At 35.1% G+C, this 27,217-nt stretch overlaps 1 protein-coding gene across 5 annotated transcripts in view; it reads left to right on the forward strand.

The window, feature by feature from the left end:
• Sac1 (phosphatidylinositol-3-phosphatase SAC1) overlaps positions 1-27,217 on the forward strand; it is a 359,287-nt gene that overhangs the window by 308,190 nt on the left and 23,880 nt on the right. For 2 of the 5 annotated variants that reach the window (XM_090408681.1, XM_090408682.1), the window contains exons 16-17: positions 4,903-4,996; positions 15,810-15,911. In XM_090408681.1, coding sequence (XP_090264807.1) covers positions 4,903-4,996; positions 15,810-15,911 — 196 coding nt within the window. Of the gene's footprint in view, positions 1-4,902; positions 4,997-15,809; positions 15,926-27,217 lie in introns of those variants that run through there. The other 3 variants (XR_016549855.1, XM_090408683.1, XM_090408684.1) reach the window with 3 other exon arrangements.

Below are 27,217 nucleotides of genomic sequence, written 5' to 3' on the forward strand. Positions count from 1 at the left end.
ACAAGGTGCCAAGAGAGAAGCTATTCAATACACTACAGTTATATGGTATCAATGGGGCATTATATCAAGCAATACTTAGTCTTTATTTGAGTTGTAAGTCAGCATTTAGAATTGAAGGAAGTACAGGAAGATGGTTTAATGTTAAATCTGGTGTGAGACAAGGATATACATTATTCCCTCTGTTATTCCTTATCTATATGAATCACATTATGAAGGAAAGTGGTATTAAACATGATATCAAAATTGGAGATGTTAATGTCAGCTCTTTGCTTTATGCGGATGATGTTATACCTCTAAATAAATCCGCTACAAGTCTGCAAGATTCTCTGACTAAATTGAATAACTGTTGTAATAGATATGGTATGAAGGTCAGCATTAAAAAGACAAAGACAATGAAAATAGGCAGAATCATTGAAAATGTCAACTGTGTTGTGAACGGAGAACCTGTGGAACAAGTAAAACATTTCAGCTACTTAGGCACAATTTTTAGTGAAGATGGTAAATTAAATATAGAAATAGACAACAGAATCAGCAAAGTTGGTATGGTTGGAAGTCACTTGAATAAATTCATATGGAATAAGAGAAAAATTAGTCGGAACACTAAATTATCTGTATACAAGACAGTGTTCAAACCAGTTTTAACTTATGGATCTGAGAGCTCGGTCAGAAGTAAAACACTTGACCACAGACTAGAGACTGCAGATATGAGAGTCCTGCGAAAGATTTTAGGTGTGAACAGATGGCATCAATGGCAATATCATATTAAAAATGAGGATATTTGGAAAGAACTTGACATTGTCACCATCCAGGAATGTGTTAGCAGAGCTAATCTCAGGTGGTATGGTCACTTAAACAGAATGGGCGAGGAAAGGTTAGCAAAACAAGAGTTCTCTGCCAGTTTGGCAGCAAAACGACCCAGAAGAAGACCAAGATATAGGTGGATTGATACCGTACAAAGTGCCTTAGACGATAGAAATATAAGATCTGATAATGTTGGAGTCTTGACAAATAACAGACTGATTTGGAGGAAAATTGTAGATAGGAAGTTAGTAATGATGTAATTTTTTTCATGTAGTACTATCATATCCTGTACACCCCTTGAGGGTACATGGCAGGAATTTGATGAGGAGGAGGAGGAATTTACAACGTATACTGGAATATTAATTAAAAGAAGCTTTAATAAATATCTCCTATATTTCGGCAATGTCACATTGCCATCTTCATGGGAACATACAACAATGATACGTGCATGCAGGCACTACAAAAAGCAAATGAAGCAGAAGAGAGTAAACTACTGTTGTTCCTAGAGTCCTAATGATCCCCCCAGTGGGCTATATTGGGTTATCTTGGTTGTTGGGCTGAAGTTCTCAAGATGCAAGCTTCCCAAATTCGGGGCACACACAAGCACCCAAATTTGTTGAGATTTGGAAAGTTTTTTAGAGCTGAGGCTGATTCCATGAACAATCTTTCATATTTAAATTTGCTGTGGTGTATTAATATGGCTTTCTTCCAACGTATTCAGTGGCGGGTATCCAGAGCATGGTCTGCAAGCCCAGAGTGGCTGTACTGGTGAACCTGTATGTAGTCTTTGTATTCAGAAATCCTGACATTTGCTGTCCTGCCTATTTGATCAAAGTAGGACAGTTTACAGCTGCAAGGGACCTGGTATACTCCAGGTAGGTCTAGGGGAGGTGGTTGGTCTTTAGTGGAGTTTATAAGGGATGCCAATTTTTTTATGGTTTGTAACAAAGTCAGGTCATATTTTTTTAAGATTTTGGTTAACTTTTCAGAGATGCCCTGGATATAGGGAATGGTGATGGATTTAGTGTAATCTTTGTTATGAAGGGGGGGGGGGGGGGATTAACTGGTTTTAATATTTTTTGGGGGATTGTAGCCATTGGTTAACGATGTGGTTTAGTTCAGTGGTCAGGGCATTGTCATCTGAACAGATTAATTTTGCCTGTTATATAGTGTTTTTATAACCCCATATTGTGTGTGTGGGGGGGGGGGGGGAATTGCTGGTGAACATATCTGCCTGTATGGTTGAGTTTTCTGTTTAATGTGAAATTCATGTTAAAAAACAAAAAAAAAATCTCTTTAGGTAGAGCATTTTCAATCTTTATATAATAATAAAAAAATTAATAATTATTATTATTATACAGTAAGGCATGAATGTATCTTTTTATTCATCTCAGTCATTGTCTCTGTTGCTTTGGTAGCTCATAAACCACTCATAACTTTTGTCTTTCTTTTCTCAGTTCTAGAGGAAACGATGCTGAAATATTTGTTTTCCTCATTGATTGTCCAAATAGTATACATATTTACAAGAATATTTAATAATCCTACTTACTATTCCAACATTAGCTTTTTTTATTCAGTAATAGGTCTTTCAGTTATGCTGTTGAAACTGTATTGTCAAAATTTAAATCCATGATAAACACACAGGAATAAACATGAAAATTTACAGTTACACAGAAATTAGACTGAGTTTATTGAGTATAATGAGTAGGAAATTTGCTTGCTTAGACAAGTTTTGACTTTGCCAAAACTAACTGAATCTTTTTTAATGTGAATTCCACCTACAGAAGATTGCAAACATGCTGTACATTAGATGTTAGTACTGTTGGTGTGCTAAAGGTAATCTGGGAACAACTACCCTCAAGACTAAACATTGAGTCTTCCAGTAAGCAGGTTGCCAGTGTTCTTTCATAGGCAATTAAATTCATATCTAATCAGAAAAATTCACAAACACAACTTGAGTGAAGAAGAAGATAAAGCAATTTGTAGTCAATTGGTTGACAAAAGGAATAAAAGGGGAATTGCAGAAGAAAAAGGGATTATGAAAGACATATAAAGAGAAAGGTGGAAAACAGTTGCATGAGGAATATAAAGCTCAGGCTAGGAAAGTGACTAGTATTGTAAGGAAAGAAAAATTAGAATATGAGAGGAAACTGACACTGCAATTCAAGGAGTTTTTTTTTTGCTATGCGGTGAGTAGGAAGGAAAATGATAGGGAACTGATTATCTTAAAGAATGGAGATGGAAATTGGGTGACCAAAGCGGATTACATAGTTGAGTTATTTAGTGATAATTTTATTTGATTGTTCCATCCTGGTACTACAGGCTTTATTCTTTATTCCCAGAAGATAACGAGTGGTGAAGTGTTAGAAGTGAATGAAGAGGATATATTCTAAATACTGAGTACACTAAATGTCAGTAGGGCATGGGGAGGGGGGGGGGCTAGATGGAATTTCACCACATGTTTTAATGGAATGTGCTATGGAACTGATTGTGCCATTATCTTGGCTGTTTAATGTCGGTTGAAGAGAATTAGCATTTCAATTCAACATTTGTTGGCCTGCCTTTGATATTGTGTTATGCGATCTTTTGTTAATACTGCACCAATCATATGCACATCTTCATAGCTGCTCTATCTCTACTGGACTACTGTTGCTGTCTGTGCTCTGTTTTCACTACTCAGTCATTCATGCAGGATTATTCATTACATATCTGAAGTCTTGTAAGTTAGGCCTCTAATGAGCAGGACAGTGGTCTCACATTGAGTGATGAAATTCATCTCTCACCTAAAAACATTTACAATCATCCATGCCCATGGCAGGATTCAAATCCCACAACATATTTGTCAGAGAGCAGATATGCTAATCACTTGGCCAACCAGGCCAGCAAAACTTGTTTGACATTCTTATAATACCCTGACAGCTTATGTTTGGGAATGGTTATGTGATTGTTTCTCTGTGGAAGGAGAGACAAGCACAAGATTATGGTCTGAATTACCTAAGGGAGATTCATATTTCACAGTATACTTGTAGGAATCTAGTGAGCAAATGGGTTCACAGTGTTTGGAGAGTGGCTGGTACTATCTAGTACTCTGATAGACACGTGAACAGTTTGTGTAAAGTCATTTGTGATGGTAGATGTCTCAGTATCTCTACCTGCTGTACAATTGGAGAAGGAAAACCACTTGATATTGTGAACATTAAAATTTCTGAGGAAGATAATCTCACTGTTAGGAAAGTTGTACTGAAGGGCATTGTTTTTAAGGAGAGAAAGTCAAAGTTCAGAGTGGTTTGTGGCATTGGCTATGGAGGCAGGGTATGAATTTGACAGAATACGGCAGAGAGATTTTCAGCCAAAGAAAATCATAGTTGGGAAATTCTTAAGTTGAATGCTCTCTTGCTTGGCATATCAGAGCAAATATATGCACAAACTCCACTCTTGAGCTGGAGAAGCTGAAATTTGTTTGTGTCAGGGAAAGCAGGTGGGATTTTGAGATGGAAGTGAACACTGTTAATGTTGTTCACCTTGGGTCTTAGTGTGAGCAAGTTTCCTAATGGGTGGAAGCAGCACAAAGATTCCATTATAAGGCGAAGTAGGACAGAAGCAACCAATTATAGACCATCAGTATCTCTGGAGTTGTCATTAAGATATTGGAGAAGCTAGTAAGAGCATGCATCCAGAAGTAGATGGATTCATTGTCCTTTGATTCTCTGTAGGGAAACAACATGGTTTTGTTAAACCTTGATTTGGAAATATGTCTACATTCTACAAAAGAGTGAAAACAGAATTGGATATGGGGAATGGATATACTCATTCTCCTGGATTTTTCCAAGACAGTTGACATAATTCCATGTGAAAGTTGCTATATGTGCTCATAGGGATAAGTATGGATAAGAGAATTATTAATTCATTAATAATAGTATAATGAAGTTTGTAATAGTTTAATGAATTCCTTAGCTTATTATAATCTCACTCCATACTGATGCCATTTAAAGAGGTCTTGGAGTTTATAGACAATATGTAATATGTAGAAATTTCATTATTATTTTTTATTTATTTTTTCCTTGAAATGTAATGAACTGATAATACTGCTCTCTATTTCAGAACAGGAAAAAGAAGTCATTGGGGACTATTAAAAGATGGACTTAATTCTCTTGTTCGTTATTATAAGAATAACTTTGCAGATGGTTTTAGGCAGGTAATATTCTGGAATAATTGGAACAGTTTGTTTTGATAGAGCACTAATGAGACTTGAGAAGTAAAATACCCAGGGCCACATTAAGGCCAACTAATGCCCTAAGCATAGCCTAACAACTGCGTCCCCACCACTCTGCCCTTCCATTGCTTATCTGACAAGAAATTGACTCAATAAGTACTGAAGGTGAAATAAGATATAGAAAATCCAGGCCAGGCCCCACAACTATATTAAATAAAAACTTTTTTTTTTTAACACTAAATAGCAATAAGCAAGAGCCTGTGTAGCTCAGTGGGTATGACGTTTGCACACCACAGCGCTTGACCACACGAAGGAAGACTTGCTTTCAAATCTAGGCAGCGACTAGAGGAAATTTTTCTAAGCCTTTTTTCGACCGATTCCCGAGTTAGTTGATTTCTGGCATGAGCGGGCTGTTTTTTTTTTCTCCTGGAAACTCTGGTTTTTCGTCCCGTAAACTCAAGAAAATCGTAGAACCCACATTATTTCAGACATTAAATATATTGTATTAGGGTTAGGGACCACAAGACAGTGACACTTGTTCTGCTCTTCACTGCATGCTGCTTAGTTAGTGATAGCCTTGGACCAGCTATCTCAGATTAGGTACCAGTGGAGATTGAACTGCCCACTCAGTCTCCAAAAGTTAGATAGGGCTAAAACGCCCTCACCTACTCCATTTACAGGAATAAAAAGGCATTAGCTGATTTTTTTATTTTTTAGCAATAAGCAAATTATTTATAACTATGACAACATTTTAAACACTGTTTTATGCATATCTCAATAAAATTGTTATAAGGGGAAAAAAGCAAATACAAAAATTTAAACGTCAAACTTTTAAACTTTAGTCACTCACCATATCAAAGAAAATGTTTTTTTCTTTGATTTTTTTTTTTTTTTATTATAATTCAGATTATGGTCAAAGTTGAAAGATAAGGACAATTACAAAAAATTTTGATTAAAGTTGAGTGTGGCAGTGAAAAAAAAGTTAAGAGTTAAGTGCATTGTAATATTTTTCTCTTATTTTATTCTTATTATTTTACTCTATATTTAGTCTATATTCTCTTATCTTTACTTCTTGATTATTCTTAATTATACTAAAACTTTATCTTCAGTCTTAATTCTCTTAACTTCAATATCTCTCTTGGCCGATCTATACTTACAAGAACAATGCTAGTGGTTCGTGGGACAAAGGAATTACTAATGGTGGATACCTATTCCTTTGTCTCACACTGGTTCTAATTCCTTTTTCGGATTCAGGGAAAATTTATTTTTCACTGCGCCACCCCGAATCCTAGATTAACAGATATTGTAGAATCGAGGAACCAGCACACAGTTTAACATGCAATCTTATGTTATTAAGAGTTACGTTTGCAGTCGTAGCCTCTCTATAAATTAATCTCCTGCTGTGGTCCGTAATTTATGAGCAAGTGCAACAGAGAAGAAAATCAGGCAAGTCATCAGTTAAACAAAAACAGAATATTTAATTCAATTGAAACATTGTACATTCTATGAATTCACTCTTAATAAGTAATCTGCAATTGCTAATGACTGAGCACTAATTACTTAGATTCTCTGTATCTATCTTAGCATGCATGACAAAGAACTTCAGTTAAGGCTTACAAAAAAATCACACATTCATTAATACTAAGGACAATTATTAGCTGAATTACTAAACTAGCTTCATGTGCTCTTATACAATTTCTTCTCACAAAATTCTCATAACCCTTTCTATCATTAAAAGACAATTCTTAGGCACCATGTGCTCTCAATTAATTTACTTAACAAAATACTCAAAATTCTCATTATACTTTATCATTCAAAGAAAACTTTCTCTAGAGTCCTTCCTAAATTTTGCATATATATCCTTCTAATACACATATTAAAACATGGACTGTACATTACCACTTGCTGGGGAATTATCTGGCCACTTTTCATATCTCGTCTGGACAGTTACTTTCGACACCACGTTCCTTCTGCTTTCTCTGGGGCATTCTTCATAGGTTCAATCTGCACTTACTTCTGCTGCCAAAAATAGGTAGATGTTCTTCTCTGGTGAACTCGTTCAACATCATAACAACATCTCTGTAAGCATCGGTGAATACCTTCTGCTGGGCTGGTGTCCAACCGGTAAATTGTTGGGAAATCTACGGCAAAGTTCCTCCGTCATTGTCTCGAATCCGCGAGGAATGAGGGGAGGCCACGAGGAGGCTTCATACACATCAGCAAGACCGCCCGAAAACTCCGCACAGGAGTAAGTCTAAAACTCAGCCTAAAAAACAAGAGCACAAGAGGGTCTCCTAGGCGCTGCACGACTTTTTAAATTGCGTGCCACACGTTCACTTCACGTCATCGATTGCTCCTCCCATTTTTCTCAGCGTCACCTCACGTTACCCAGTACTGCGCGCCACACACGGAAATCTTAGCCTACTCTTCTGCACGTATGAGTGTGGGGGGGGGGACTTGCTTACGAAAGAGTGCACCTTTTTAATCGGATTATCTCTTTCTCCCAGCAATTTATAAGTACTTACACTTAAGCAGTTTAGCAATTCTCAAATACTTTATAATATCAGATATTAAATGAAGTATTCTCAGCTTAGTAACATTTTAGTGAAATTTACAAGAGTCTAGTACTTTCTGGTACATCAATAATTGATTCAAAATTGCAAGCCCATGTTAAGTTTGAAGGAAACATAAATTAATATCATTTTTGTTTAATTCAGAACTTAACAGCATGATAGTTAGCGAGAAAAACTCCCTTCCCTTGGTGCCCTAAGCATATGCTCTATTTTGCTTAATTATTAACTCAGTGCTGAAAATACCTACCACATTTTTTCAAGGATTATATATTGATTACAACATGATGGAATCTTCTGCCTTCTTAAATATCATATGTTTAAATGTGTGGTATACATATACAAGGTAAACCAGTGCTTATATTGTTTTTGTTGTCATGATTATAATGTATTCAACAGGAGTTACGACAACTAGAAACAAATAATTTATGGGTTCCTTAGTTGCCCTTCATAAAAGTATGTGTCTGCTTGGTATTAATTCCACACAGATGACATAATACAGTGTGAGCATTGTTTTAAAGGTAGAAACAAATTTGATGGTTAACCCAGCAAATCTCTGCAGAAGAATCAAAATTAGAATCAGAACCACCCAATTCTGATATAGATGGGAGGAATGTTGACTTGTCTAACATTCACCTAATATAATGCTGTTAAAATTGTGCAGTTTTTTGTATTCTTCTTATTGTTATTATCTGAGACCTCCAGGGAGTCAAGGACTCATCGAGAGAGAAGCTATAAAACACCCAAACCAGCTGTCATGCCTTCCCTTAAATTCATTCACACGAGATGCACTCCTCTATCGTTCAGTGCATGTTATTGTGAATGGTTTTTTCATCAGATATTTTGAACAATGCTGGTGCACTCCAAGGCTATGTGCTTTCACTTACACTTTTCCTCCTATATATACATCAATGATTTTTCTCTCTCTGATATCCAATCCTGTTCATAGCTTTGCTGAGTACTTTCCACTCCTCATTTTCAAAACCTTTTAGTGATCAAGTAATTTGCACTTCAAGATCTTTTTTAACTTGTTCCTTAAATACTGATCTCCTTGCCATTTTCAAGTATGGTGATGATAACTTGGTGAATTTTAATGCCATCAAAATGCAGTCCTGTCTCATTTCCAGGAAGAAAGATAATGCCTCACTCCCTCTAACTTTTGATAATATTCTGCTAGCCAGTTAGGATTAGTTACGAAGTAAATAATTCACCTAATTGATGACCCCTTCCTCACCAGTTCCTTTCAGTCACTTTTCCATAATGCTCTGATGCTGTATTATGTGTTTTCTTTAGGTATTTCCATGGGCATTGCTCCACTGAACTGGTTGTTACTATCCCTCCACTTTTCTCCAATCAAGATAGGTGTTCCAGTTTTGCTCTGCTTCATGAACAGATCACTTCTACTTGCACTAGCCTCACTGCTACCAATGCAGTCTTTAGCTCACTATAATCTAAGCTCTCAGCAATACTCACCCTGGGTCATTCTCTCAGACATTTCAGAAACTTCCACTTAGAAAAAATTCTTGAAAATAGATACATCAGAAATTACAGTGATCTTGACAATTTGAAATCCTATCCTCAAGTTTATCCTCTTTATTCTGTTGTTAATCTACCAGATTTTCTGTAGCACTAAAATACGTACAGGTAACACTCATATAACGCGAATGTTAGGTTCCATAGAAATGCCACGTTATATAAATCGCGTTATGCGAGACTTAGATCACATAGAAAAAGTAGGGTTAGGTTCCGAAATCGTTTTTTTTTTTTTTTAAATTATATAAACAACAATGATATATCCAACAAAAACAATATTTTTATTTAATTCAGGTAATTCATGTAAGTTAAGAAAACATAAACTATGAGACAAATACATAGTATAAAATTATAAAAATTACAAATTATACATAAATTTCATTGCACATAATGCATAAATGTTTTAGACACAATAAAATAAAGTGCATATTTTAATCGTCATCACTGTCTTCAGAAATAACATTTCGTAGATGTTCTTTAAGTGGCCGGAGGTCGTCACCACTTGAAATCTCTTGGACATCATTTGTATAATTCTCATTGCATCCTTCGGCTGGTTTAGAAAATAAAGAAGACAGTAATAAGACTTTGCTTTCCACTATGCTGCAATTTTTTATTAAGTTCATAATATGGCACTTAACAAATATCCAATTGTCTCGTGAATTTTCCCGAGGCTCCATTGAGGGATCATTATCTGTAAAATAACTTCCTAACTTTCTTGCCAAGTCCAATCCTTCTGATAATTTCTTTAACGGATTCATCACAATCAGAATCTTCAGCAAAACTTTCCCTGCCATCTATTAATTGTGCCAGTTCCTCCTCATTTAAATCTGTTTCTCCATCAATTAATTCACTAATTTCATTTTCAACCATATCGCAAAAGCCCTTTCCACCAAAAATGTGTGCGACGTTTATTATACAACATAGCTTGGCATCCACTGGAGGTACGAAATTTTGTTCCAGAACAGCTTCAGGCCATATTTTTTTCCAGCAAGCATTCGGCGTAGAGGGTTGTAATTTCTTAATGGACAGAGAAATAATTTTTACACAATTTAATATTAAAACTCTTTCCACACTTGAGGCAGTGTCATGTTTGGATTATATTCCATTTTTTCCAAAATTAATTGAAATGTTTGCCGAATATAATATGACTTGAATGTTGATATTATTCCTTGGTGTGGTTGAATAAGTGAAGTAGTATTAGGCGGCAAAAAAGTTATTTTAATATTCGGATGGCTTAAATTTGTTGGGTGGCCTGGTGCGTTATCTAAAATTAGTAGAATTTTCAAGTCCATATTCTTTTTCTTTGTGTAACTTTCTACATCGGGTACAAAACACTTGAAATTTTCAAACATGCTAGCTGTAACCCATGTCTTTTTGTTGGCCTGTCAATGAACAGGTAGGGTGGACTTGTCGAGTGCTTTCATCGCACGAGGATTTGCGGATCAGTTAATAAACATTGGTTTTGTCATGTAATCATCTGGTGGATTACTACAAAACAGTAGAGTAATTCTATCTTTGGAAACTTTGAATCCAGGAGCTGATCTTTCATTTTTTGAAATATAGATGCGTTTTGGCATTTTTTTCCAATATAACCCAGATTCATCTGCATTGAACACCTGGTCTGCACTGTAACCACTTCTTTAATGATTTTTTAAAAGTTCTGCTGGGTATTTCAGGGCAGCTTCAATGTCTGCTGATGCTGATTCTCCCTGGATTTTAAGACTATACAAAGAAAACCGCTTTTTCAAGTTTTCGAACCAACCCTTACTGGCACAAAATCCATGCTGAGAGATTTCCTCTGAAGATTCTTGATTGAGTTCTTTTAAATGTTTATATACTTTGAGAGCTTTTTGCTTAATAAGTTGTCCATCCAAAGGAATTTTTTTTTTTAGTGCAATCTTCTATCTAAATCATTAGAGATTTCTCCATTTTTTTCTATTAGAATATCATGAACACGAGCAACGCGCTTTGCACTTACTGTTGACCCAGCAATAACGCTTTCTCGGATTTTATGTTCATTTTGTTTGATTGTTCAAATTGTTGATTCATTTAAATTCAGAGTCCTCGTAACAACTCCTGGTTTTTCTCCAATTTTCAACCTATCCAAGATTTTAATTTTTTCTTCGAGAGAAATGAATTTCGTCAATGTTGGTTTTTTCCTTTTCGTTGCAGTTTTAGTGGTCATTACAATAAAAATGAACTTTTACATAAAAAAAACATTACATATGTATGTAACTCACCAGAAAATAAACTACTCAGCATGAGAATAACACATATGATTTTGAATGCGCTTTCCTGGCAGAAAACGAAGACAATTTTCAACAATAAACACTGTATACAGTAAACCCTCGATGGCGAACCTATGGCACTCGTGCCAGAGGTGGCACGTCAACGATTTACAGGTGATATCCTTTTATACGCTTATAAATTATTTAAGTTTTTTTGTTTTTTTTTAATTGTTACGATACATACAAGCTGAATTTTGTTTTACACAAGAGAGCAGCTATAAAGAAGTGCATATGATTGGTGCGGTATTAACAAAAGATCACACAACCCAAAGACAAAAACAACCGACGAGTGTTGAGTTGAAATGCTAATTCTCTTCAGTCGAATTCCATAACATCTGAAACTGTCATAACAACATTCACAACAGGGTGTCATTTATTGTTCCTATGGAACTTCTCATTACTGACTGGCTCAACTCGCACAAACGTTACAACCCTTGGTTGAATTTTATGGCTTCTTGGCTGGCGAACTCACACATTCATTATATGGCATGTTTCAATCCTTGGTAGTCTTTTATTTTAAGTTAGCCTTTGTGATCTGTCATAATGACATCGAGAATTTCAAATGCAATAAAACAAACACTTATTTCATAATTGAAAAATTGGAAATAGTTTTTAGTTAGATACTGTGTTTCGGTGCAACATATGGTTTTGCTTAAGTCTATACAGCATAGTTTTTGTGAGAGGGGACATGTGATTTATTAGTTAGCGGCGTTTTTATTCCATCTGTCTCTAATTGCAGTATTTGTTAAGAATGACACAGACTGCAAAAGCCTCTGTACAGTACCTTATTCAGTAATACAATTAAACTAAATTCGATACTTATAACTACTTGCGCGATACAGGCAGACACAAATTTAACGAAGATAAAATTTGATTTTTGAGTCCCACGGTGAAAAATATGAAAAAATAAATAAAGGGTTACTAGAAACTATAGACTGCGTTATACGAGGGTTACCTGTACTAATATTAGATCAGATATTAACTTGAATACAACATTCATACCCTTTCTCTAGAAATGGCTAACAAAATTAGGCTAGACATCACCAACATTCATTCTCAAGCTTTGCCTCCCAAAATCTTGCCAACTCTGTGCTTTCAAGAAGCTGTGAAAAGATAATAGTGTATTTATTACTAGAGTGGATAAGGATAGTTTCCCAGTAATCCATAATACCAGTGAATACAATTGGAAAATGGATATCATTTTCAGAGACCACTCTGCCTACATTCCATTAGATTATGATCCCATTAAATCTCAGATGAAGACATTAAAAAGTTTACTCAAAAAAGTATTATCCTGGGCTCCCTGAAATAACAAAAAACTTAAATCTTTCAAGTCTCATCTTCCCTCCTGGATATACAACTTATTTAAACGTCACAAACCCAAGTCTTCCCTCTGAGACCTATAGTAGATGCTACTGATCCCCCCCCCCTGCAATAAATTATCCAAACAATTAGTGTAACTTCTTACCTCCCTTGCTAGCCATACCACATCTTGCTACCCATTTAACGCTGCTATTGAAAATCTAATTATAAATAATACAAATGTATTTGTCAACTTTGATATCACCTTGCTGTTTACCAGTATTCCCACGAATGACATTTAGCACTTTTATAAAAGTTTTTCCTCTTGATATCACAGAGAGCCTCTGTAGCTCAGTCATTATAGATGAAGTCCTTTGATCAGAAAGACCTAGGTTCGATTCCCATCAGTGACATGAAGAACCTTTATCTGGTCTCTTTCGATGAAAGGTGAGTTAGATTGTCTCATACAGTGGAAGGGGATTTTTTCGCCCAGAAACTTGGGGGTTTCATCCTCCAGAACAGGCAAACCGACCCCGTAAACACAAGCATCTCTACAGACATAGTAGGTATAGGGCTAACCACCTTATCCTATGTCTGTAGAGATTATAGATGAAGCCCCTTGGTCAGAAAAACCTGGGTTTGAAATGATTCTTGGGCTTATTACCGGTTGCGGTTACAAGTCCAAGAATAACCTTGACATTGTAAAAGGTAAAAGAGGAAGTTGATGGAGGTTTTTTCACTTGGCTATGCTACCAGTTATATATTTGGTTTAATCCTTCATCCAAGTGTAAGCAAACAAAGTTTGCACTTGAAGTATTTTCAGGACTGAGGCAAAGGTGGTATAACTTCTCATCACTTGCCTTAGTATCCCATAATGCAAAGCACATCTCCTTGTAGACATGTATAATGCTATGCATTAAGGGAAGGTCACTACCCAGACTGGTTTCGACCTTTATTGAGGTGTCATCAGTGGGAGCCAGAGGTGGTGATACTTAGGTGGAAGTAATGCAGAAGTCATATTTCCATATACGAGTTGCCAAAACGTGTCACACTTTATTATTAAAATTCTCTGGGTTAGAGATAAGTTGATGGAAGTTTTTTCATTTGACTATGCTACCAATTATATATTTATTTTAATCCTTGATCCAAGTGTAAGCAAAGAAAATTTGCATGTGAAGTGACTTCACGACAGGACACTGATGAGATCTCAATAAAGGTCGAAACCAGTCTAGGTAATGACACTTCCCATAATGCATAGCATTATACATGCCTGTAAGGATATATGCATTGCATTATGAGATACTAAGGCAATTGATGTGAAGTCATTAGCCTCTATATACAAGTAGCCTTGTCGTGAAGTCACTTCACATGCAAACTTTGTTTGCTTACATTTGGATAAAGGACAAAACCAAGAATATAATTTCTTGGCATCTTTAATCTATAGGAAATATTCAGTTGTTTGTTGGCAATGCTAAACTGGGAAGAGCAATGGCAGATGAAGGCAATGCAGAGATCCTGCAGGAAAACTTAAATAGAGTAGCAGTATACGCATAGGTGAATGGCTGCCAGTTTAAAGTGGCCAAGTGTAAGGTGATGCACTTCGGGAAGAGATCCTAGGCTGTGTACTATATTGATGGAACCGAACTGCAAGAAACTGATGAGACCAGAGACTTGACAGTGATGGAGAGGATCCAGAGACATATAGAAGCATTGAAGTTATTAAAGAGGTTTTATAGGATTGACATTAGAGACGATTTTTAGTACATGGCAAGATAGAGAGAATGAGGGGTTTCCCAGTGGAAGTTGGAAAGAATTTGATTAGTAAGGGTGTTAGGACTAGATTTTTTGCTTGGAAAGTGGCGAATGGGTTGACAGAAGTGGGTGCTTCATCAGTGAATGAGTTTAAGGAAAGATATGATATGTATTGTGTGAATAATAGATCTCCCACAGTGAGTTTTCTGACTCCATAGAGATACCTGTCTAATAATAATAATTTCCATTTATTAGGAATTTCTCCAGAACTTATGACTCTTGAATAAGTGCATTAAATATCACATTCAAACATGCAAAATATTAATGCAAGCATTTACAAATGAGTTGTTTGGGCCACTTCCAGAAGCACATACTATTATAATCCATTTGAAATTATAAATGAATCACTTATATGAATGATACTTTAAAAAAAAAAATAAATAAATAAAAATTTTCTGTTAATGCAGATGCCTTATTACTGTATTTTTTGAGATCCAAAAAAATATATATGAAAATTCCATGTTTTTATTTAAATGTCATGTGTAAAATAAAAATATTAAATCTGCAACCATGATCTTAGGAATATAAGTAATCCTAGAAATGCTAAGTTGTGATACTGAATCAATAGCCATATAATCATCTTTTATTTATTTTTAAAATTCTTCTATTAGACAGCCCAGCACTGTTTTGAACTATTGGTTCCTCTACAGTAGTAAGCAAAAGCCTATTGATATTATCTATTAATTACAAAATACATGCTATTCCTGTTGGAACAAAAATATCCTGGAATGAAAACCATAAAATATCCCAGTCGAAATGCAAAAGTTTTCTGAGAAAATATCCAGCGTTTTTAATAATAGAAATTCAGTGCATGTTGCAATTGTGTTTCTGCAAAGTACACTGCCTGGTTTTTAACCTGTGACATGGACGTCTCTGGTATCAGCAAATCCCTGCCTAACTTTGAGAAGAACCAAAAGTTTGAAACATTTTTCTCTCTCTCTCTCTGTAATAGAATCTTAAGAATGAACTAATAAGAGATCTGTGTAGGTTTTCCAGAGATCTCAGACTGTGCTTTCTGTTGGTTCATTATTGTGACTGCATTTCTGGATATACTCTTACATCCCTAACTGCAAGGTTGCAGAGCTAATATCTTTACACTTTGCCTTTATTGTAAAAAAAAATGGATATTTTTATAGAAAATCTTTGATATTTTGAGATAGTTTTTTCTCACATGATAGCACACTTTTGTGTGAAGTTATTTTACTTAGTGAACATTTCGTTTTATGACCATGCAATTACATTTTCATTTCAATTGTTCATACAAATTAAATAAATGATTTTATTCTTTAGGACTCAGTAGACCTATTTTTGGGTAATTACCAGGTGGATGAGAGTGAAGGAGTTACTAAAGCATGTCCACTTTCTGAAAAAAAAGGATTAAAATTCTTAACTGTAAGTCTTATTAGGTAATGAAATAATTTATTTCTTATTCATGCCTGATTTACTCTTTTTGCTGTTACTGCTGAACACAAGCAGGTAAAGAGGATTTTATGATTGCCAACATTTTCATTGATGGAAGTTTTCTCACTTGGCTATGCTACCAATTATATATTTGGTTTAATCCTTTATCCAAGTGTAAGCAAACAAAGTTTGTGCTTGAAGTATTTTCAGGACTGTGCCATGAGTTGCCCCAGTCCTGAAAATACTTCAGGCACAAACTTTGTTTGCTTACACTTGGATAAAGGATTAAACCAAATATATAATTGGTAGCATAGCTAAGTGAAAAAATTTCTATCAACTATCTCTAATCCAGAGAATTTTAATAATAAGGTATAACACTATACAGGGTGTTCGGGATAAATTTGACATATTTATAATTAATTATATTTTTCCGTAAGTTACATGTATTAACACACACTTCTCTTCATTTAAAAGTTTGGACCCTTCTTCATTCATATACAAGATGTCAGAAAGGATGGATAGCTGGAACCCACCTGAATCATGGAAGAGAATAACTTGTATCATGATGATTCGTGCCCGCCATCAAAATAAGGATATTACGACTGCTGCCCAATGCTCCCTGAATACAGTAAAAACAATCAGGCATAAACTAGAGACTTGCAATGGTGACTACGAGGATGTAGCAAGAAGAAAGATCCCTAGCAGACGATCTGATTGCGTTCGTACAGCAGAATTCCTCGCAAATCTGCAGGAACAGGTGTTGAAGAACCCTGGCATTGGAATTCGGGCTTTGTTCGTGGAGTTGCTAACTGTAGTCAAGCCCTGGATAACAAGGGTAGCCAATGGTAGGCCGTATGTATGGCAGCAGGATTCGGCCCCTTGCCACACCTCTGGGAAAAGTCAAAAATGGTTGTCTGAAAATTTCTACGACTTCACCAGTCCAAATGTTTGGCCTCCAAACTCCCCAGACCTTAACCCCATGGATTATTTTGTATGGGGCGCAGTTGAAAAAGACACCAATCGCACTTCCAGTAATACAAAAGCCCAGTTAATGGATAAAATTAAAACAGTTTTTGCGGCCCTTCCCAGGGAGACTGCAGCATCAGCTTGTTCGAGGTTCCGAAGCAGAATTGAAGCTGTGATCGATGCTAATGGTGGTTATTTTGAGTAAATCTTGTTGATAGTATTGTAATTAACTCTGCCTGTAATGTTTTTTTGTCAATTCATTAAATTTAATAGATACAAAGAAGATTTTCTTTTTCCTTACGAAACTGTCAAATTTATCCCGAACACCCTGTACATAAATATGACTTCTGCATTACTTCAATCTTAGTATGATCTGTGGGTCTGGCTCCCACTGATGAGAACTCAATAAAGGTTGAAACCGGTCTGGGTAGTGACCCTTCCATAATGCCTAGCATTATACATGTCTGCAAGGAGTTGTGCTTTGCATTATGGGATACTAAGGCAAGTGATGAGAAGTTATACCACCTTTGCCACGAGTTGCCCCCAATCCTGAAAATACTTCAGGCACAAACTTTGTTTGCTTACACTTGGATAAAGGATTAAACCAAATATATAACTAGTAACATTTTCATTGTTGGCATTCATAAAATGATGCACTTCATAATGACATTATTCTTCAGTAAAAACTGTGCATTATCAAAAAATTTTTACTGTAAGCATATTTTATTTTGTGCAATTTTTAAATTTCTAACTGAAGTTACCTCGAGTTTTATTGAGATATTAAATACCAAATTGCATAAGGGTCTCTCTGGCTAGGGAGGAATTATTTTAATTTCAAATTGTTCTACCAATAAAAACTAGTAGACTCTTATTATTGTTTATGGAAATACAGTTCGAGCTTGATGAATTTTCATTTATTTTCAAACTGTAGTTCTGTCATTTTTGAAAGAACAATCTTGATATCTACAACAAATATACCGTACAGTATTTTGTAAAATGGTAGTACTTGCATTTGAAAGTTAGTACATTTATGAAATATCAATCCATTTTATGTTTTAAGTATTGCAAAATATATAATTTTGTTTTGATAGTAGGTCCGAACTGAGACAACATGAAAAATTTGAATAGAGCTCCTAACTGCCCATTTTTCAACTGAAGATGAGTTAACCATTCATACAGAGATAGGATGATTCCTATCTCTGTATGAATCTTGATCATTGTGATTCTGATTACCAATGTTTGTTAAATTCCATCTTCTCAGTGCAGAATATTGCTATTTGTTTGCATCATTTTGCCATTAAAAATTATCTGATTATAAGTATTAAACATTAAATTTCTTCAATTCTCTCCATTCAGAGTGAAGATATCTATGTATAATTTGAAAATATTTCACCTTTGCAGATGGTCTAATTCAAACAAAAACTGAATGGTTCAGCATATTTTTGTAAGGATTCTAAATTCTGAATTTCAGTAAAATTTTTCAGCCTCCAGGAAAAACTTGCATATGTATAGAGTGGATAGACAAACTGAACTAATATAATAGATGCTTAAGCATTGTAAACAGCGCACCTTAGAAGTATGCAAGCATATCATTTCAAGAATGTTAATTTTATGTATATTAGTATATTTGTGATATAATCTAAAGAAAGTTAATATATTTTATTACTGAATGAATAATAAAATTGTTATTAATCATTCAGTAATAAAATAATTGATCCATGCTTATGTCTCATTAAGTGCTTTGAATGTTGAGATAAGTTAAATTTACTTGACAGTTCATTTCTTATATTGGCATGATTCTTGGAAACATGTTGAAATAAGTTGCACAGTCATTGTTTTAGAATGATATTTACTGACTTGTATATTCCTGTCAGGCACTTGATCCTACTGATGTGTAAAGCAAACAGATAACCTAGAAATGGTATGTTGTCAGTGGCTTCTGGAGAAGAATTTACAAACTTCATATAAGGTGTTAACATATGATTGCCATATCAGTGACCTTACTGTTCATGAAATTGGTAGAAGATTGCATTGCCCCACCTATAAGCAATATTATCAAACAGTGTAAATGTGAGGGTGACATTTCAGCCAAGAAATGCATAAGAAGATCCAGGAAGCTAACACCAAGGGGTCAAAGTATTCCTAGGACATTGGTCCAAATATCATTAGTAGTTGATGTCAAAATGATGAACCAAGTTTTCAGAAAGTCTGCAGGAATTTTAGCAGATCACTATGTAAAGATATTCACAGTCTTGATTTTGATGGAAATGTATCTACGCATCAGCAAAACATCATCCATGAAATTCACTCCAAGAACACTGACTGTACTTGTGTAAAGAACATCGTGACTGGTTTGTAGAGCACCAGCAGAATTCAATATAGAGTGACAAATCACATTATGCTCTTTTCTGATTGGATAACTTGAGTGTTGCAGATGCTTTGGGGGGGGGGATGCCTTATGCTTGAGCTTTATTCCATCTTTGAAGTTTGATAAGAAGTGTAATGGGCTGGAGCTGTTTCTCTACCGATGGACTAAGATTGTAAACCTGGAAAGATGAATATTGAGAAATGTACAACACTTCTAGATAATGCAAATCATATTGCAGCAGTTTTATAGAACAGACCATATATCTTTCAACCCAAAAGTGTATACCATATCTTACCTCAGCAGATAATACTGTAATATGGTCTGAGGAAAATTGGGGGCAAAACTTGGTCTACACACACACACACATATATATACATGCCCAGTCTAATCCAATAGAACAAACTGGAACACTGGATGTGGACTAGATCCCTGGCAACCCATAACTGCATAGCCTAGTAATCGTGTTAAAGAAAGAAAGAAAGAACATTTTAAAATTGCCAACTGATATTTTCGTAGACTGGCATAAAGTATAAACAGTGAAAATTAAATCCGCACACTATTTAGATGTGTGTATGTGTGTGTGTATGCAGTTATCTCTGAAATATGGCGTCATTTCGGTATATTGAATTACACACATGCATGTGCCCAGTCTAAATACAATAGAACAAACTGGAACACTGTGTGTGTGTGTGTGTGTGTGTGTGTGTGTGTGTGTGTGTGTGTGTGTGTGTGTGTGTGTGTGTGTGTGTGTGTGTGTGTGTGTGTGAATTCAATATACTGAATATACTAGGTAAGCATGTGGTTAGGATGTCAGGCATGCCACTGTAGCAACCTTGTATATGGAAGTGGGGGTAGAGCAACCTCCCAAAATTGGGAAAGAGAAACATGGTGAAGAACAATCTAAGTTCAGGCCAAAAGATAATAAAAGTCTAAACATTTCCTTGGCAGTCTTGGATTATTTGTAAGTCTTAGAAAGGAGAGAATAAAAAACAAAATGCACAGCTGCATTATCCTCTGGTAGTTGTTCTCTTCTTTCCTGTCATGTATGGAGAAAAGCCTCCTATGTCAATCCTTTAAAAAAAACATAAATTTCTATAAAATCCAGGTAACAAAATCAACTTTAACTAGATTTAACCCACAGACCTTCAATCTATCTTTTAGTAGTCCAAATCTATCCCAAAGGAACAGCTTTATAAAGAAACATGTGAAACTTTACTTCACTCTCCCAACTTAAACAGATCCGATGGTCTATGTCTATCCCCTTTATGGGAGATAGTACTTTTTTTAAATCAGCTAATCTTTTCTTATATATATATGTTTTTTTTTTTTTTTTTACATGAGCTACTTAGGTGGCGCCCTTTGGAATTGTCAGTTATTGTTTAATTAGCCTTTTTACATGTACTGAAGATGACTGTGATACTCAGGCGAAAATTCTACTAATAAATAATATTTAACGTGAGTTAATTCCGTTATTATAATTTTAAGTAATATGTCTACTCATGGTATTTCCTTATTTAAACATACATCAATAATTATTGATGTTCACTCTTTATTTTATTTTTATTTTTTTTTTTTTTTCAGAAATCTCACATCAGTAGTCTCTAGTCTTTGATCAAGTTTTATTTCCAACCCATATGTCAGATCCATAAGTAAAAAGTGATTGTAAAACTGTGTTGTATATACTTCTAATTTAGTGTTGTTCTTGTTGTGGCTAATTTTTCTCTCTCTTGTGCCATATAAATTTTTTTTCAACTGGTTCTACAGCAACATACTAGCTTTGCTTATTATGTTAGTTATTTCTATATTAATTACCATATATTATCGCGTATAATGCGAACAAGAAATTTTGTTTGAAAACTAGCCCTAAAATGCCATGTCCACGTATAATGCGATCTGTTAATCTTGTTCCGTAACATTATAAATAATACATTACGAATTAACGAAAGAAATATTTATTTTAAAACAAAATGTCAAAATACAATACGAATTAACGAAAGAAATATTTATTTTAAAACAAAATGTCAAAATCCTTTAAATTCTTTTTCATCTTTTGAGTCATCAAACATTTCATTTATAAATTCATCTGTAGGGATTGCATCATCAGTGTAGCAGTTGTTGTCATTGTCTTTATGCTCTCCATGTTTGCGTCATCCTCGCTTTTGTATATGACGTGATCTTCGGATCCATCCATTGAATTACTTATTCCACATTTAAGAAATGAGCATTGAATCATTTCAGATGGTATCGAATCCCATGCTTCTTTAACCCAGCTGGTGACTAGGGTGATCTCAGGCTTCTGAAAATTCCCACCCTTTGTCATCTTCACCAAACCAGATGACATCCATTCTCTCCATTTTTCATGTAAGTGATCTTTAAATGGCTTATTCATGCTGACATCAAGCGGCTGCAAAACGGAAGTTAGACCACCCGGTATAACTGCTAGGTCTGTACATAGCTCATGTGCTTTCTCTTTGCTTGCCTCTGTTAAATGCGCCCGGAACATATCCCTGACTAGCATGCTTTGTTGACGTAACAAGCTACCTGGACGTATGTTCCATATTTGATCCAGCCACAATTATACACCTTCTTCATCCATTCAACCTTTCTGATTGGCACGAACAATTACACCTGGTGGAAATTTCATATGCTTCGGAATTTTCTTCCTTTTAAATATCACTGTTGGCTTTAATTTGGTTCTGTCTGACATGCATGCTAGAACAACGGTAAAATGTGTTTTTTCATGTCCCGTTGTTTTTATGAAGATACCCTTTTCACCAAGTGAGTTTACTGTTTGATTCCCAGGCATATCAAAGTACATGGACATCTCATCCATATTGCCAATTTAGGAAAGTTCATATCCGTGACACTTCCGTAATTTTATGATAAATTTATGGAAGGACTGCACTTTTTCTTCAAGCTGCTTTGGTAACTTCTGTGCAATTTTTGTTCGGTGTCGTAACGTTAATGCTTTGCGTTCCATAAATCTGTTGCACCACTCAGGCGAAGTAAGAAAAGATGAAATACCTGGTGTGTCTTTGAATTTACCATTCTTGAGTTGTAAAGCTCGAAAACGAATTGCATTTCTTGTTACTATAATGCCATTGTTGTGTCCTGAATAATCAAAAATTGAAAATAAAAAAATTTAAAGTATTCAGGAACAACTACCTTCAATTGTAGGCAGAGAATATTGTGTTTTGGCATGGAAATTGAAATGTACATTATAATTTAAGGCAAAACTGAAGAAATGTCTAGTCTAAGAAATGTGTGACTTAACCCGTTTGGTACAGAGACAAATGAAGGAATTTGTTTAAGATTATTATTTAATTAGAGTATCCCATTCTATGTATTGTGTGAAAGCAAGTTGAGTGTAAGCTAAAGTCCAAGGGTCACACTTTAACCGTCCAGTACAACGTATGGCCTGAGGGAAGGAGAATTTATAAGGAAAGCGAAGATAGAATGCATTCTCGGAAGAACGGCACGCGCAAGTGAATGAGTGCCATGCGGTAATCAATGTAATTAAGCGCGAGAATCTCCGAGAAAGAGAGGGAAAATATAAGGGTCAAGCTCCCCCAAACGAGGCTTTTTTGGTTCCTGGTTCCTGTGCTCTTGGACGTTGGCTCTCCATCTCCGCCAACGGGATGATTCCGGATCAGCCGTAGAAGTCATGAAAGGCTTATCGAGGTTCACGAGGCAGAGCTAGCTATCTCTTCATAACAGAATAGCTAAGCTATATTGAGTGACCGATGATATAGATGTGTTCCTGCGGTTCCAGAGAAAGACCAGAACGGCACATCGCCTTATCGACTCGGAGAACCTGATCGTGCTGCTATCATAAGTGACCCAAAGAACGGTAGCTCACAAAGGTGCCTTGATGTCCAGACAAGGCTGAAGACAGAACAGAAAGTCATTCCATGGGATGGTAACGTAGAATGTTAAAGTATCTGATTTCCAATTAAAGATATGAGTGAACTCTGTAGGTTAATTTATGAATGGACAAGTTGTAAACAACTTTAGTGATTATCCCGTTTGGCAGTAATTCCTGTTTGGAAGAATGTTTCCCTAGAAAGGATCTGTACGTGAAATAACTTTGATATATTGTGAGAGATGATTAGTGACTTTGGTGATTGATGATAAGATAATTTAAGCTCTATAATTCGGCAACGGAGCGCGCATCGTATCTGCACATAAAGCCAATAATGTAAGTAGTTTTATGCACAGATACAATGCGTGCTCGGTCGCCGAATGCTAGTGGGTCAAGTAGATTTGGTTGCTTAGGCATTAGGTAGTATATATATTGTGTGTGCAAGTCTAATAAGTTGTTATATTTTTTAGGATCCGCATATAATGCGCACCCCTAACTTTAAGTAGTATTTTTTCACATTATACGCAATATACAGTAGTCATCATTAAAATTGTGCCTAAATAGCTCAAATGTTTCATTTATTCTAGAGAGTATTCTTCATTAAGAATGGAATTGATATATTTCTACATGTTTTTAGAATTTCTGTCACTTATTTCCCAATTTTCATGACAAATTTTTTACAGCAGTTAATTTTGTTAAAGAATCCCGAAGACTTGCAGTAAATTTGTCTAGCAGTATAACATCATCTGCATAAATAAACAGCTAAGATTAGCATCTGCAATTCTGCTATCAGGTTTAATGTTACTTTCCTTCATAATGTAATATAGGTGAAGATATAACATCATCTGCATAAATAAACAGCTGAGATTAGCATCTGCAATTCTGCTATCAGGTTTAATGTTACTTTCCTTCATAATGTAAATAGGTGAAGATAATGTACACCCTTTTCTTTCACCTAATCCACTTTTTCTTATTATTTTCAATAATAAAATAAAAGCTATTAAAATGCTTTGCAACTTAAACATAGGTTATGTATTACTCTATATAGTGCCTCATTTACACTATATAATTGTAGCATTTTAGCAGCTTTTATCTTATCATATTCTTTTTATAGAATACAAAGGTATATATATGAATCAATGTTATAATCTTTCTATTCCTCAACTATTTGTTTTAAAGTGAAAATCTGATCATGATAACATCTGTTTGGCCCCTGAATCTAGATCGTTCTGCAACGTGTTTCTCTTTCCCAATTTTTCTCAGCCTCTTCAAGTATGTTTGTGCAATATTTATTTTATTTTTTTATCTAATGCAGTGTTTCTCAATGTGGGGTGTATGCCCACATTAAGAAACACTGCATTAGATAAAAAAAATAGACTGAGAAATGCAGGGGGCAATTTGAATATTTTGGGAGGCAATTAGAAAATGTACATGCACATATTTATACATATTTATATTACACTTTTTCAGAATTTGGCTGACTATTATGCTGGGGGGGGGGGGGCATCAAAATCTTTAAGACATTGATGTGGGGCATCAAGATCTTTGAGACGTTGAGGTGGGGCATGATCCAAAAAATGTTGAGAAACACTGATCTAATGCTTATGTAATTTGCAAGTCTTCTCTGAAATATAACAAAATTCCTAATTCTTACGTTCAGTTTTTTCCCTTTTTTTTATAATTGTGTACTATGAGCACCCCACTCCAATCATTGACCTTCTAAATGCAATGTAGCTGATGTACAACTTTTTTTAATCTCCATATTTCAGTATTTCTAGCCAAATATCATCAATCCATAACCTCCGGTAATGATATGTGCTCCTGATTGCATTCCTCTTGAATATTTTATACCACCGTTCTATCTCTGCTTATCTCATTTAACAATTCCTTCAAATGAACCAACTTTTGTGAAGGACTCTTGTTTTGTTCCAGTATGTCTGGTGTTGATGGCATGCTCTGCAAGTCCAGACTGTTCAGGTTCAAGGCATTGAATATACAACTTGTGTTCTTCTATCCGAATAAAAGCAGATCTTCCTGTTTGTCCTGTTCCTGTTTGGAGAAGTAAGAGAAGTTGTGATTTTTCTGATGGGTCGAAAAGCTACGAAAATATTTAGTGGTTTTAAAACTTTAGCTATGCGTTCACTAATGTCTTGCACATAAGGGATAGAAATACGCATTATTTCTTCTGTATTTGAAGCGGAAGATATATCAAAACTACTTAAAGCTCTTTTGATGAAAGAATTCTTATATCCATTAGATAGAAAAGAGGAAGTAATATATTGCAATTCTTTCTGTAATAGTTCCTCTTAAGAACAGAAAGCATGGGCCAAATGAACCAGTGTTTTAATAGTTCCTGCCTTTTGACTGGGATGGTGATGAGATTCAGCATGATATAGTGGCCTGTATGGGTCTCCTTCCTATAGACTGAGAAATGCAAGTTACCATCGGGTTGGCAAAGAATTAAAAAGTCTAAAAGACTACTGCTTATTTACTTCTAGGGTGAACTGGATCCATGGATGAAGTGTATTTAATTTAGAGAGAAACTGTTGTAATTCATCAAAAGAGCCATTCCAGATAGCAAAAATGTCATCTACACATCTGAACCAATAAGTAGGGTGAAATGTTGTCAAAATACGTTGTTCAAAGTGCTCCATATAGAAGTTGGCAATAATGGGAGAAATAGGATTGCCCATTGCTGTTCTTTCGATTTGTTGAATAACTTGTTTTTAAAGGAAAAATAATCAGATTGCATTACAAAATTGAATATTTTAACAATGTCTGAAGGAAATTTTGTTGCAGTAATTCAATGATGTCAGATAAAGGAACATTGGTAAATAATGAAACAACATCTAAACTAATCATAATATCTGAAGCGTCCATATAGAAGTTGGCAATAATAGGAGAAATAGGATTGCCCATTGCTGTTCTTTCGATTTGTTGAATAACTTGTTTTTAAAGGAAAAATAATCAGATTGCATTACAAAATTGAATATTTTAACAATGCCTGAAGGAAATTTTGTTGCAGTAATTCAATGATGTCAGATAAAGGAACATTGGTAAATAATGAAACAACATCTAAACTAATCATAATATCTGAAGCGTCCAAATGAAGATCTGAAATTTTATTTTTGAAATCCAAAGAATTTTTTATATATGTAGCAGTTCTGCTAGTTGTAGAAGTGAGTAAATTTGATAACAATTTTGAAATGTTATAAGTGGGACAACCTATACAGTTTACAACTGATCTTAACAGAATGCCTGGTTTATGAACTGTTTGGAATACCATACAATCTAGGTGGATGACCGAAAGAGGTTTTAAGTTTTTTCTTTTGATCTTCATCCCATATAGATACATTATCTATAAGAGAATTAAATCTTTTTAATTGACTACGGGTAGTATCCGATGTGAGGGGCCTGTAAGTTGAATAGTTGTGGAGTAGTAGAGACATTTTTCTCTCATATTATTCTCTTCTATCTTGAATAACTACAGCCTTCCCTTTGTCAGCTTTCATAATAGTTACATTTTTTTTTTAAGTGATTTTAGTGCTTTTAATTCTGAGTAAGATAGATTAGGATGAGGAGGCTTGGCATTAAAAAGAATTTTTGCACATTCAAAACATTTCCTGTTAGCTGTTTTTTGGGATAAAGATTGAATACCTCTGTCTATGCTATGAAAAAAATCCATCAGGGGTACCTTATTCGGAGCAACGCTGAAATTATGTCCTTGTGATAAAACAAGATGTTCACTGTCTGTTAGTGGATGGCCGAAAACATTGATAACTACTCTATCTGTATTACAGACATTAGTAATGGATCTAGGGAGGCTCACCAGTGCATCAAACTTACGCTTTACCTTATCACGAGAAGCATTAAAAACCTTTAGGTATGAAGTCGGTGATATGTGCAAAATAGTGTTAAAAGTTTCAGCTATTAATACCGATTCTAGAGCGTTCTCTCTAGAATCGGTATTAGTTGCGATATCAACAATTTCTCTATTTACGATGCCAAGAGATTTTTTTTTGCTTCTTGTAGCTGATAATTTAGAATTGACCTACTGGCCTTTAAATAAATCCAATGAGCTCTTTGAGATTTAAAAGCTTC

The sequence above is a fragment of the Typopeltis vanoorti genome, chromosome 18 (assembly GCF_054136105.1).
Source record: "Typopeltis vanoorti isolate ZY-2024b chromosome 18, IOZ_Tvanoo_1.0, whole genome shotgun sequence".
Lineage (NCBI taxonomy): Eukaryota > Metazoa > Arthropoda > Arachnida > Uropygi > Thelyphonidae > Typopeltis > Typopeltis vanoorti.